The sequence below is a fragment of the Pongo pygmaeus genome, chromosome 8, assembly GCF_028885625.2.
Source record: "Pongo pygmaeus isolate AG05252 chromosome 8, NHGRI_mPonPyg2-v2.0_pri, whole genome shotgun sequence".
NCBI classification, from domain to species: domain Eukaryota; kingdom Metazoa; phylum Chordata; class Mammalia; order Primates; family Hominidae; genus Pongo; species Pongo pygmaeus.
Window position 1 is genome coordinate 54,988,117 of NC_072381.2, and position 13,739 is coordinate 55,001,855.

Sequence of the window (13,739 nt, forward strand, 5' to 3'; positions counted from 1 at the left end):
CACATTGCCAAGTACTAACCAATAACCATATCACATACCTCTAATACATATAAATTCAACTCTCTCACTCTCCTGTATAGAAAGAGAACCCCATCTCTCTATCAGACACACACATACTAAATTCCCAGAATATATAAGCCTAACAACCACTTACTGAAAAATACAAGCACATAGCTCCACAAAACATTCATCTAAACTGCCACGCCCTTGAACACACACACAAACTCAATACTCATGTAGTTCTCTACATGCCCTAAATATACCCCCGATTAACTAACATGCCACAAATATGCAAACATGCCACCTCATATCCCCAAATACACAGAGTTCCACAATACTGCCCGGCCCAGTTATGACCTTCTTTAATCTGCAATCTCCACACAGACACCACCAACTCACACATGCGAATACATATTAGATTCTCACCAATTAAATAGATATCAAATTCCAAACTAAGAATTCATATAAACACATTTTCACACACACAAAACCACCCCCACAAATCTCACACCCTCCAAAATCCAAAATAAATCTTCCTGACATTCTCAAGTACACACTAACCCGACCACCCAAGATACACACGTGTGTGTGGCAAATTTTAGATACATGTGTAGCCTACAATTTACAAATAATATACCACTACTTTTTATTTGTAAATTCCACATAAGTAAGCGATTCTCCTAGAAGATTTTCTTGACTTTGGCCACTCTTGCATCCACAACCAACTTGTGCTAACAAGTGAACAAATTATGACTAAAGGCCTGTTCTTCCACTTTGCAGCTGCTCATATCAGTGACAAATGAGCGTATTAGAACATGCATGCTGGCTGATCATTCTGATAAAGTCAACAAGCTTCACAGCTTACTCAGTGAGGTCGTCCGTGAGAACTTCACTGTTTTAGGAGGACAGGAGCTACTTCTTTGCTGAACTGCATCGCGGTTTCAACTGCTGAGGTTTTCCTCAAGCTTTTGCATTGTTTGGAATGTTCTGAAAGTCACAGCCAAGACACATTTTGGGGTTCCCACTGCATTGCTACACCTCCCCCCTCACTTCAGGGCCAGGTGAGCAAGGGAAAGGAGTGAGGCCTGGGCGTCCTGCAGGGCCCTGCTAGGAAAGCTATGAACGCTCTTGCCTTGAGCGCAGCCACAGGCCTGCTCTGGCCACAATGTGGGGTCGCCTCACGGACACTGGTGACCAGTGGGAGCATGACCAGGAGGCGATTACCTTCTAAACACACTTGGCTTTATTTTTAGGTAACACCAAGAAGGACGCCATGAGAGCGAAGGCCATTGGGTAACCGCCCTTTGCTCTCGTGCTGCGGGTCTCCCTGCCATGAACCACCGCAACCGGTGCTGGGAGCAGTTGAGGGCCACCGGCCCCACGCTGGAACCTCACCGGCCTCAAGGCTCGTGCGCAGGCGCATGGGGCTGGCCTGGAGCCCGCCCTGGGAGAGCCCCGCTGGAGATGGGGAAATGGAGGGAGGCAACACCTGGGCACTTCCTGGGGCCAGACAACGCCCCCTCATTGGAACCTCCATGACCGTGCCTCTGAGAAACCATCACGTCCACAATGACCACTCCTAATTTTTGGTAATACAAATCTGCAGTCCATGCACTTAGGTAACACCCTTGCTGAAAGGTTTACCCTTGGAGGGTTTATCCTAAAGCAAAGTATCCTCGAATTGAATGTCCTGCATTCGCTTTGGACGGCATTTATTTCATTCCTGCTCATGCTTTTCAAAAAATAGTATGCCCTATTTTCCTACTCAGTCTGGAGGTTCCATTAAAGAACATTTCTGGCAAAGAATTTTAGTCCTGAAAACACACTCCAAAATATACTTTCTTCTGACTGCATTCCCAGAGTTTTTCCTACCGCATTCAAATAATTTCTAGAAATGTTTTGGTTATAGCCTTGATCAATTTCAGTCGATAAAGCAGCAGATAGTAAGGGAACAATTCCAGGCTCCCCTACCCCTGACTCTGCAACACAGTGCAGCATTCCAGTTGGCAATAAAAAGCTAGCAGAGAAGCAGCTCACTGACTTGAGTTTGTAATAGCTTCAGAAGAAACTTTAATGGTCACATCCTTTCTGCTTATTTGCAGGATTCCTATTGTCTGTCTCCACGTGATAGCACTGAAGAGCCTTCAACTCTATGCAGGCCCAGGGCTTCAAGTGCAGAGACTGAGAGCTCTGCAGGACACAGAATGGAGCTGCCATTCCTCTACTGTTCCATGATTGGGTGGAAGAGCATGTGTCCTCTGAACAGGGGATCCAAGCCCTGAGATGTTCTTTCTCAGCAGTCAGTGCGGCCCAGGACTTTCTGTGGGGATGCTCAGAGAGCAGGGGCCGGAGGACTTTTAGCCACTACCTCCCATGGCCAGTCTTCACAAATTACCTTTGGCTAATTTGATTGTCTCTCCTCCTGGGATCTAGGACTTCAAACATGTACAGAAGCAATAGCAGAATTAAGACAAGACACTGTTCCACAGTATAGTTTTTGTATCACTGGCTCAGAAAAAGACTCATTCAAATCCTATATCAAAGCCATGTATGAGAATCTTGAGAAAGCATCTGTTGACTGACTTGACAAGGGAGGAAGCAACCAAGAATTCTGCCCTTCTTCAGTATCTGAGTATGATATTTTGCTTCAACATCCCTCTTAGATGAAGTTATTGATTGAAAATCATTTAAGTTTGCCCCATGATAAAAGATCAAGTCCTCAGAAAGATCTCCAAAGCGTTTACGGTTTGTTTGGTTTTGTTTTGTTTTGGTAAGTTTACCATGATTTTGCTTGAATTGCTCTCCGTTGATCTTCTCAGCTAAGATCGAGGTAGAGTTGCACAGTGGAAGAGGGCTGCATGTAAGAAGGCAGTTCTGTCTCAGAGGACAAAAGGCCTGGGAGCACCCAGACAGGCAGTCACTGCATGGAGGTCACTCCCCTCCCAGTGGCCACTGTGGAGGCATTTCACAGATATGCTTGCTGGACCATTCAGGTTTAGAGTTGGGACAAAACCGAGAACTCATGGGGATATTAGACAGGAGTTAGGAAATGACCTTCTCACACAACTGGGGCAAGGCGGGGAGAACCCTGGGCTTGAGACTTGCAATCCACCACCTGCCCCTGCAGTGTGGCCCCTGTTACATTTTCCTGCAACTCTGCCTTCTTGAGTCCAAATGTCTTTGAAAGGGGCAAATGCTTCATAAGTTCCAACAGAGTGTGTTTCAGTGAATGTTTGCAGTGTGCACCAGTCTGGCTGAAGGCCTCTTCCCTTCCCCAACACCCTCCCATCATGCAAAATTACCCTGCCCAGCAGGGAGTGACGTGTGTGTCTCAGAAGATTTTGTTGCTGTGCTCCGAGTTCTCACTCCTCATCTCCTTTGACCAGTTTCCTCTAACACTCCCCTTGTTCACAACACAGAACATGGGTGCTCTTTCCTGTCATTTTGACACTAATAAACGGACAGTGATTCTCACTGTGGAAATGAGAATGAAGTTTTTTTTAAGACAGGCTACAATAATTCCCATGCAGAGAACCACATGCGATGACACTGGATTCCAAACAGCAAGAATGTATGGTGAAGATGAGGCCAACAGTGAGCTGAGAGAGGCCAGCCAGGATGTGTTTCAGTGAAGATGAGAAACAATCAGATAACACTTGTTTCCTCCAGGAAAGAAAATGTGGTGGCCAGGGAAAAGAGATGGGAAGAAGGCTGGTCATTGCCTATTCCACTGTGCACAGTTTGAATTTGAAGCCATGAAAAGTATTGCTTGGTTAAATTAAAATCATTCAAAAGATAAAAAATAAACATTTAACACCAGCACAATATACTGGGAAACAAAATGAAAGGATTTCTGGTCTCGGTGCTGTAGGTCGCATAGCCACTCTTTCCTGGATTGAGGCTTTCCAGCAAAGGGGATGGGAAGTAAGGCTGGCCTGCTGGTGTGGACAGAGATTCCAGCAACATACATGACCTGGGGGCACAAGGATTGCTTCCTAAACAATGATGAACACACAGCCACCTAATAGCCTGGATCGGCTGAGACCATTCTGATTTCAAACACACAGTCCCCTTGCCTTCCTAAGAACCCCTGTGTTTCTCAGACTGAAAACGTGTTCTGAATTTTGTTCACAAAGTGCAGCCCCCGTTGAAATTCATCAAGAGTGGGAAAGAGCCAAAGTGGGAAGGAGCATGGGTTGATTGGCACAAAAGTAGGTCTGTTGATAAAGAATGGAAGTAAAGAGGACATCAGGTAGAAGCTTTTGCTGTGAGTCAAAAGGACAATTTAAAAGTTGCCTAAAGAGGCACATGCCATCTCTGTTGCTGCCGTCCAGTTGGAAAGGAAACTCAGGTTCTTGCCTAATGGCCGAAGTCCCTCACAGAATGTCCCCCACCCCTACCAACTGCCCACTGCCCCTCCCCCTCTGCAGAATGTCTGGGGTCCTATGTTCTAAACCTATTTACATTCAAATTTTACCTGCTCCACTGGACTCAGGAGCATCTGCTGAGCCAGATCACTCTCTGGGTCTTACCCTTGACTTTTCTCATTGCGGAAACTGCCAGATAGCGGTTGTCAGTGCCCAGCCTGAGGGGATGGCTTCAAATGGAGGTGAGCCTGTAGGGATGGGGGCATTATCGAGTCTGCCATGCCTCAACTCCTTGGGAATTCAAATTTGACACTGCCCCTGGGGACAGTTGATAGGGCTGCTGTTGAGGAGGGAGGGAGGACTGGATGTCCCCAAGGACATCACACTTGGGGATGGCCATGGCACCCTGAGTCTGTGGTTAGGGAGGATGGCTCCTTAGAGGTGGACCAAGATGCCTGGGGGAATACACCGTGTAGGGGAAAGGATGGAGTGGATGGATTGATCCTTTCTAGAAGGAGACAGGTCACATCATTGTGTGTTTGTAGGGAGTGGTGGGATCATGTTGTGTTGGTGGCCCCTGGAGGACGACAGGCAAGCCCAAACCCTGTGCCGTGTCTTCAGGCACCTGGAAGGTGCCCTTCCATAGTGTTCAGAGAGATTTGGACTGGAATTTTCTAGATCTTAGGGAGGAGTGGGGAGAAGTGGTCTCAGCCAGAAAACTGTTGGGTGGGTTGGCTGTGACAGAGCATGTAGTGACAGACTCTGGGTGGGTGAGGCTGGGGGCTACTGTAACTGCCACAGCCCAGAGCCTCTCAGATCCCTCCCCAGACATGGCTTCTCCATCAGTTCAGGTAGCTGTTGGTTTTGATTTAACAGGGGTGGGGGCAGATGGGGAAGTTCAGGCAACACAGGGCCTGGGTTTCCTGAGTTGTTCTGAATTGTTTGCCCTTTTGTGGAAGCTCAGGTCTTCAGACCCATTTCCTCTTGTCTGCTAGCTCATGGCCCGTCCTCTGCACTTTGTGTTACTGTGGAGATGAAGAATTTGCTCTTATTCCATTTATACTACCTCATGAACAGGGGACAGGTGTGGATTCTTGCTGGTTCTCATTGGAAGGGTCTGGAAAGGCTGGTTTCCTTTTCAGTAGAGGAAAGAGAGTAGCACACAAATAGGAAGATGCTTCTCTTATTATTATTATTCAAGTTAGGATATGTGTCCTGAATGCTGAGGTGCATGTGCTATATCCCTTATTCCTCTTGACTAGAGACTGCATAAGGTTCTAATGAACAGGGATGAGTTCCGGACAACTTTGCCTCACCTGGCCCGTGGCCCAAGAACGCCTGGTTCTTGGTTGGTCACTATGTTCAGTTATTGGGAGCTCAAAGGAGAAGAAGGACCAGAGATGGGCTCCTTGTCCCACTACCTATTGTAACATGACCAGCAGCTGTGAAAATCCCTAGACACCTCCCCTGATATCCCTGCTGCTTGCCATTTGCTGGCTGTGTCCTAATCGTGTGTGGCTGTTGCTGGCTATGCAATGATACTGTCTCAGGGGACTCCACCACTGCCTCACAGACCTGCTTCCTGGGAACAGAGCTTCCTGAGTGGCAGCTGGGACCATCTAGTACTGAGGAAAGGGTGGCCTGAATCTGACCCCTATTTAGCACTTGCTGTGGGTGGTGCCAGGACAATCACTTCCATGCTGGGTGTGACGAGTTATGGATTATCTTCAGGGTTCCTAGGGCGCTGGCTTGGGAAAGATTTCCATCCAGTGGTTTTCTTTTGTTGTGTTTGAGCTAGAAAAGAAAGGGATTTACAAGAGCTTCAGGAAAAGGAAGATTGAAGAGGAGATGGGGCCTTAATATTCCGAAGCTTCTGGCTTCCTGTCGGCCTTCTGAGTGCTGAGCCATTGCCCTGGGGTAGGCCCCTCACCTGTTGCTGAGCATGCTGAGGACCACCAAGCCGCTGAGAGACTGATCCCTGACCCATGGCTTGGGAGATGCCTGTGAGGCTGACAGAGTCTGCCAGGGACACCCGAGGCAGACCCTCGGGCAACAAAGGCTTGGCTGTTGCTTCTTGGGAGACAGGGTTTAGGGAGTCTTGGTGAGCAGGGCCAGGCTCTCTAGTGGAGTAACTCTCCTTGGAGGAACAGAGCATCCGATGCACACTCAGGGACACTTGCAAGCTGCAGAGTTTCCCTGTCATAAGCCCTTAGCTGTTGGGACTCCCCTCTGATTCCCCAGTGACTAGTGTGGACCTGGAGACCCCAGCTCATTCACCTCTTTCCTTTGTCTCCACAGCATACCCAGTGCTGGGACCAGGCATGACTGTGAACCCTGGCACCTCCCTGTCTGTGTTCACAGCTCTGCCCTTCACCACACCCGCTCCCAGCCCAGCACACGGGCTGCCCCTTGTGACTGCAGGGGTTCCTCCAGGCGGCCCTCTGGTGCTGTCTGCCTTCCCCAGCACCCCTCTGGTGGCAGGACAGGATGGCCGTGGCCCGAGTGGGGCCGGGGCTTCCAACGTCTTTGTCCAGATGGGGACAGAGATGGGGCCTGCGAAAGCCCCTCAGGTGCAGACCTTGGTCCTAACTCAGGCCCCCCTCATCTGGCAGGCTCCAGGCACCGTCTGCGGAGGTGTCGTGTGTCCACCTCCCCTACTCCTGGCAGCTGCTCCTGTGGTGCCTGTTATGGCTCCCCAGGTGGTTGGGGGCACCCAGGCCGGTGAGGGAGGCTGGTCCCAGGGCCTTCCTCTTCCACCACCACCACCACCGGCTGCCCAGTTGCCCCCCATCGTGTCCCAAGGGAATGCTGGGCCATGGCCACAAGGGGCTCATGGAGAGGGCAGCCTGGCTTCCTCCCAGGCCAAGGCCCCGCCAGATGACTCCTGTAACCCCAAGAGTGTCTATGAGAACTTCCGACTCTGGCAGCACTACAAGCCCCTGGCCCGGAGGCACCTTCCTCAGAGTCCTGACACCGAAGCGCTTTCATGCTTCCTCATGTGAGTGTCCTCGGGGCATTGGAGCTGATCTTGCAGCTCACACGTAAAGAGGCTGCTGGATGGACAGGAGGTCACGCTGTTCAGGGGAGCTTGCAGGGCGGTTGTGAGGGTGATGGGTTGCATTATGGGAAGATACATTTTCAACAAGATTAATCTGGCTGTGGCTCAGGAGAGACGGTCAGGGGCCTCATCTCAACTGCCCATCACTGTCCCATGAGTCCAGCCAATCCTTACTTTCAATAATTTTCACAACAATGTTTACAGAAGACCCAGGTCAGAGAGGGTTCCTGGTGTGACGTGAGCTACGGTTTGGGTTTAGGTCTTTGAGTACACACCCCAGTGCCTCCCCTTTAACCCAGTATTGATGGTCAGGAGCACCTCACATGGAGCTGGGGGGAGGAGCTGCAGGGCCCAGCAGGAACCTGGCACATGCCCGCAGTTCTGCCGAGGTCCAGTTAGCACAGTGGTGGTGGAGCCTGCACAGGGGGATGGTCTTGGGCCCTGCACTGGGGTCGATGCCGGGCAGGTATTTGCATCTTCACCCTCAATCCCTCCTAGAAAAAGGGACAATGATGCTTCATTCAGATGATGGCAAAGAGATGACTTGAGCTCACATATGACATGCATAGCACAGTGCCTGGCACATGCTATGACACATTACATGATAGCAATTATGATTGCTGTCCCCATTACTATCATTATCAGGACTAGGCCATCTAGGAGAGCACTCCCCAAAGCCACGGGCTCCAGTGACAGCTCTGAGTGCACCTCAAGCCCAGCAGCCCAGGGCCATGGACTGTGGTGGCTGTGAGGCAGCAACGTCAGCATCTGGGAGAGTTTGTGGTTTCATTCCCAGTCCCTGCCTCTCTCCACCCTGCGGCGCCTCTGTCACCCTGTGTTTCCCACTGATGAGCAAACGGGAGCTTGAGCACATCCACCGTGCAACACACTGGCCGTTCCCCTAGAGAAGTCCCCTGCCTGGGGTGTAGGTGGAAGGTGGCCCCATCTTCATCCCCCAAAATCTCGCTGTTCCCGCACCCTGGAACTGGTTGCATTCCCCCTTGGAGCAGAGTCTGGGTGCACTGGGGACCCTGATTCTTGGAGTGGAGCTGCCCCAGGCTCACAGGCCTTTGCCATGGCTCTTGTGGGAATGTGGGATCTGGACCTGCTGCTTGCAGTGGCGTGGACACCACTCTGCTTTGGTTCTGGACGTGTGCTCCTGCTCCTCATGCTCCAGGGCCCTGAGGCTACATCCCCAGGGTCTGCCTTGCTCCAGAGTCCCCAGGAAGCCAGTTGAATGCTCAGTCCTGGGGCCCTGGAACCTGCACTTTAACCCTCGTCCCCAGGTCATCCTGTGTGCACACTGTCTGAGTCAGCTCAGGCTCTGCCGTAACAAATCCCGTAGACTGGGTGCTTTATCAAGACACATTCATGTCTCCCAGTTCCAGAGGCCAGAAGTCCCAGATCAAGGCGACAGCAGATTGGGTGTCTGGTCAGGGCCCTCCTCCTGGCTGGAGAGAGCTGTCTCTGGCTGTGTCTCCTCGTGGCTGAGAGCAAGAGCCCTGGCGTCTCCTCCTGCCCTTATCAGGGCTTGGATTCCATGACTGGGACCCACGCTCATGACCTGCTCTAACCCAGATTGCCTCCAAATACTGACACACTGGTGCTGAGGGCTTCAGTACAGGAATGTTGGGGACACACATGTTCCACCCATAGTACTGAGTCCACTTCTCAACACTGAGGACTCGAGGGGCAGTCGGAGAGGCCACTTGGTAGCTTGTGTTGATGTTTGATCTTGGGGGTGTGTCCTGGGGCCTGGGGAGCCCACATGGGGGAGAACACAACAGGGACAGATGGCAGGACAGGTGTGGGGAGGACAGGGGCCAGGTGTTGGGACCAGGTGGGCTTGGGATGAAGGGTGGGCTTATAGGCTGAGACTGACTGCACTGGTTTACAGCCCAGTTCTCCGATCCCTGGCCCGGCGGAAGCCCACCATGACCCTGGAGGAGGGACTGTGGCGGGCCATGCGGGAATGGCAGCACACGAGCAACTTTGACCGGATGGTATTCTACGAGATAGCAGAAAAGTGAGTCTGGGATCCTGGGAGCAGGGCCCGCGTGGCAGGGTGAGAGTGAATGAAAGAGGTCCGGTAGCCATGGTGGCTTCTCAACGTGGAGTATGAGGAGGGTGTGGACAAACCCAGGACACTCTGGGCCCCTGGCTCCCTCAGGAAGCTGCTCTTGCCACCTAGATTGTTCTGGGGTCTCTGTCCTGCCCTATTGGGAAGCACCCCCTGCCTGGCCTGGGGCCATCCCTGCCTTGACACTGGAGGTCATGGCAGGAGCAGCCAGCATCACAGCCCAAAGTGGGTCACCTCCAGCTGTGGGGATGGGGAGAAGTGGCGCTAGTGACTATAGACAAGAGTGGGGTACAGGCTCCTCACAGCAGTGGCCAGAAGTCAGTTTTCTCCCATCCCAGCCTGGCCAGGGAGTTGGGTTGGGGAGACCTGTGCCTGGGACACCACGAGACCCACCTCTGGCCTGACTGCCTTTGCTCCTGGGCAGTCTCCTCCATGAAGAAGACAGACAGACAGCAGCCTCAGGGGAAAGAGGCCCTGTCCTCTGGGCTCAGCTTTTGCTTCCTCCTGACCCGGGGTCTCCCAGGCCTCGTGCCCCTGGGTTATCTTTCGGGGCCCCACAGTCCTAGCCTCAGGACTCCTGCATCTGGGCATCATCCCTGATGCCTTCTGCCATACACCCCACCCCTGGCCAGCTGAAACCTGGAGGAGGGGTCCCCCGGGACCCTCCTGGACCTCGTGGCCTTGACTTGAGTCAGGAAGCCCCATTGATGTCATGGGCTCTGCAGGGGCCGAGTGAGGGAGGGTGAGCCCAGAACTCTGGGAACAGCTTCCTCCTGGGACTGGGGAATGGGACACAGTGAGGGCCTGGACAGCCCACCCGAGACACTCCCTCCCATCCTTCCCCTCGGTCGCTGCCTGGTACTGGGGGGAGGGGGCCTGGACCCTCTCAGCACAGCCTGGGCCTCCTTCACCGCCAGGTTCCTGGAGTTTGAGGCTGAGGAGGAGATGCAGATTCAGAAATCGCAATGGATGAAGGGGCCCCAGTGCCTGCCTCCTCCAGCCACACCGAGGCTTGAACCTCGAGGACCCCCGGCCCCTGAGGTGGTCAAGCAGCCAGGTATGGCTTCCCACATTCCCACAGGAGCCACGGCAAAGACCAAAGGGGCCGAGGGAGGCCACTGTCCCCACACCCCATGCTTCCCTTCAAGAGGGGGATTTGCTCCCTCCAACAGGACAGCTTCTGGGAGCATATGTTGGGTATTGACCTGGTCGAGTTTCCTAGCTACTCTCTCCCCTCTCCTGTCCAAAACTCCACATATGCTCTGCCCAGGAAGCAGGGATGAGTGGGGAGAGTACAGGGCGTATTGGTGGCTCCAAACTTCCTCCCAAGCGATGCTGTCTCAGATGTGCCCCTCCTGCCTCCTCCGGGGGCGCTGTGGTTAAGGTGGACCTGACCCAGCTGGGATCCACTTCACATCCCCAAGCCCTGCCCTCCCCTGTGTGGTACAAGCATGAGGAGCAGCCCTCACCACGCCCATACTCCTCCCTCTCTGCCTCAGTGTACCTTCCCAGCAAGGCCGGCCCCAAGGCCCTGACTGCCTGCCTGCCACCACCCAGGCCCCAGAGGCCAGTGACCAAGGCCTGCCTGCCACCACCCCAGCCCCACCGACGAGCAGAGACCAAGGCCCGCCTGCCACCACCCAGGCCCCAGAGGCCAGCAGAGACCAAGGCCCGCCTGCCACCACCCAGGCCCCAGAGGCCAGCAGAGACTAAGGTCCCTGAGGAGATCCCCCCAGAAGTGGTGCAGGAGTACATGGACATCATGGAGGAGCTGCTGGGGCCTTCCCTCGGGGCCCCAGGGGAGCCCGAGAAACAACGGGAAGAGGACTGGACGCCCCCAGACCCGGGCCTCCTGAGCTACATTGACAAGCTGTGTTCCCAGAAAGACTTCGTCACCAAGGTGGGCTGGAGTGCTGGGGTCTGCCGGATTCCAGGGGGTGGCACTCCCAGGTCCTTGGAATTAAGCTCTGTTCCTTCGCTACTCAGCAGTGTGTGTATTTCCATGGATTAGAGTGTCTGTGTATGTGATTGTGTGTGTCTGTGTGTTGCTGTGTGTTTGTGTCTGTGGTTTGTTACTGTGTGTCTTTGTGTGTCTGTGTGGGTGTGAGTGTGGAGTGTGTACCTCACCTGTGTCTGTGTCTTTTCCTGTGTCATATGTGGGTCTGTTTTGTGTTTCTGTGTGTGGTTTGTGTGTCTCTGTCTGTGTGTGTGTATGGTACCAGGTCTGTGGTCTGTGTCTGTAGCTGGTGGTCACCATGATATGAGACAGCCCCAGGAGGGTGGGGACGGGGCGCTCGCTGCTTTCTGCATCTCCTCCAGGTGTCCTTGGCTCCAGGTTACTCCCTGCCCAGGAAGCTCATGCCTTCTTCCTTCTGTTTCCAGGTGGAGGCCGTCATTCACCCCCGATTCCTGGAAGAATTGCTTTCCCCAGATCCACAGATGGATTTCTTGGCCCTAAGCCAGGAGCTGGAGCAGGAGGAAGGACTCACCCTTGCCCAGGTACCCCAGGGGCAGGAGGGACCCGGCACACAAGGCCCACCTGATTGTCTAATCTCCCCGCTGGGGATGCCTGGCTTCTTGGGGAACCACTCTGGAGTGGGAAGATGCAGGTTCAGAGGGAGTAGGATGGACAGGAGCCAGGGAGGGGAGTCAGCATGCAAGCTGCGGTGAGGCCCAATGGGATGCCCGGCAGAGCCACACCCTCTCTCTTTGACATAAAGCCCAGCTGCCTCAGGCTTCCCTGCCTGCCGCCCAAGTGCCCTGGTCTCCACCACCCTGGGCCCTGCTCACACGTGGGGCAGTGCCAGTAAGTGCCCCCTTTCCTCCCGCAGCTAGTGGAGAAGCGCCTCCTAACTTTGAAGGAGAAACAGCATACGAGGGCAGCCACTGGTCATGGCATGGCCCGGTTGGACTCAAGTTCTTCTAAGTTTGCAGCTGGCCAACGAGCAGAGAGAGACATCCCTGAGCCCCAACAAGGGGTTGGCATGGAAACCTGCCCACCGCAGATGGCTACCCGGGACCCTCAGGGACGAGGCAGAGCACACACTGGCATGGCCAGGTCCAAAGACTCTGTTGTGCTTTTGGGATGTCAGGATTCCCCTGGGCTGAGGGCTGCCCAGCCAACCTCTCCTCCCCAGGACCACAGACCCACCAGCCCTGGCCTGGGGACCAAGGATGCCTTGGATCTCCCTGGAGGGTCTCCTGTCCAGGAGTCACATGGGCTGGCTCAGGGATCAAGTGAGGAGGAGGAGCTCCCCAGCCTGGCCTTCCTCTTGGGTTCCCAGCACAAGCTTCTGCCCTGGTGGTTACCCCAGAGCCCTGTCCCTGCCTCGGGCCTTCTCAGCCCAGAAAAGTGGGGACCCCAGGGAACTCATCAGTCCCCATCTGCTCAGAGAAGAGGCCTCAGCCTAGCACCTTCTCCTGCCACGAAGTCCAAGAAGCGACCTCTCTTTGGAAGCCCGTCCCCTGCTGAAAAGACACCCCACCCAGGGCCTGGGCTCAGGGTCTCTGGGGAGCAATCCCTGACTTGGGGGCTGGGTGGCCCCTCACAGTCTCGAAAGAGAAAGGGTGACCCCTTGGTCTCCAGGAAAGAGAAGAAGCAGCATTGTAGCCAGTAGGGGCTTCTGGGCAGGCTCTCTGGGGCCAATCCCCAAGGTTGGGGCTCTGGCATCCGATGCCCCAAAGCCGTCAAAAGCTTCTTCTCCCCCAGTGCTGATCTTGCTGGGCCTTAGCTTTGGAGGGTAGGGGAGGGAGGGGAGGGAGAGGGTGGCTGAACGGGGAGGGCAGGAAGGGAGGGTCTGTGGGGAAGGGGCTGGGGAGTGGGGGTGGGAAGCAGTGCGTTGGGGGCCTCGTGTGTAAATGTGAATAAATGTAGTTGTGTTGGAAAATGCTCTCGGGGCTGCTGCCTCTGTCCTCGGTGCTGTGCTGCTCCGTGGAGGGTGTCTGTGAGGGAGGGCAGAGGAACTGGCAGATGCCAGGCTCTGGGAACCCTCAGGGGCCGGCCCCACTCTTTCCTCCTGGTGTAGGGAGCCCCTTCAGATGCTCCAGGGACTGACAGATGCTGAGGAAGCCCTGATCCCTCCCACCACCCACTCACAAGGCCCTGCCTGCTTTAGGGAGGCTTCTTGGGGCCTCCCATCATTATCAGCATCCCTGGAAAGTCCTGGGATTGGAGGGAGCTGGCTGACTCTTGTTCTGCTTGGTGGGAGCTGAGGAGAAGGCAGCCGCCTGCAAC

The 13,739-nt window shown here is 54.1% G+C and overlaps 1 protein-coding gene across 2 annotated transcripts; it reads left to right on the plus strand.

Moving 5' to 3' along the window:
* The first annotated feature begins 4,224 nt into the window (after positions 1-4,224).
* LOC129006145 (NUT family member 2D-like) lies at positions 4,225-13,388 on the plus strand. Of its 2 annotated transcripts, XM_054435514.1 has the most exons (8): positions 4,468-4,609; positions 6,666-7,365; positions 9,323-9,451; positions 10,423-10,562; positions 11,005-11,129; positions 11,175-11,405; positions 11,888-12,004; positions 12,337-13,382. In XM_054435514.1, exons 1-8 carry the CDS (start codon positions 4,594-4,596, stop codon positions 13,120-13,122), a joined length of 2,244 nt encoding a protein of 747 aa, XP_054291489.1. In that variant the 5' UTR covers positions 4,468-4,593; the 3' UTR covers positions 13,123-13,382. The 2 variants fall into 2 exon arrangements, with proteins under 2 accessions (XP_054291488.1, XP_054291489.1); XM_054435513.1 differs by having other exon boundaries at positions 4,225-4,609; positions 11,005-11,405; positions 12,337-13,388.
* Positions 13,389-13,739: the final 351 nt, after the last annotated feature.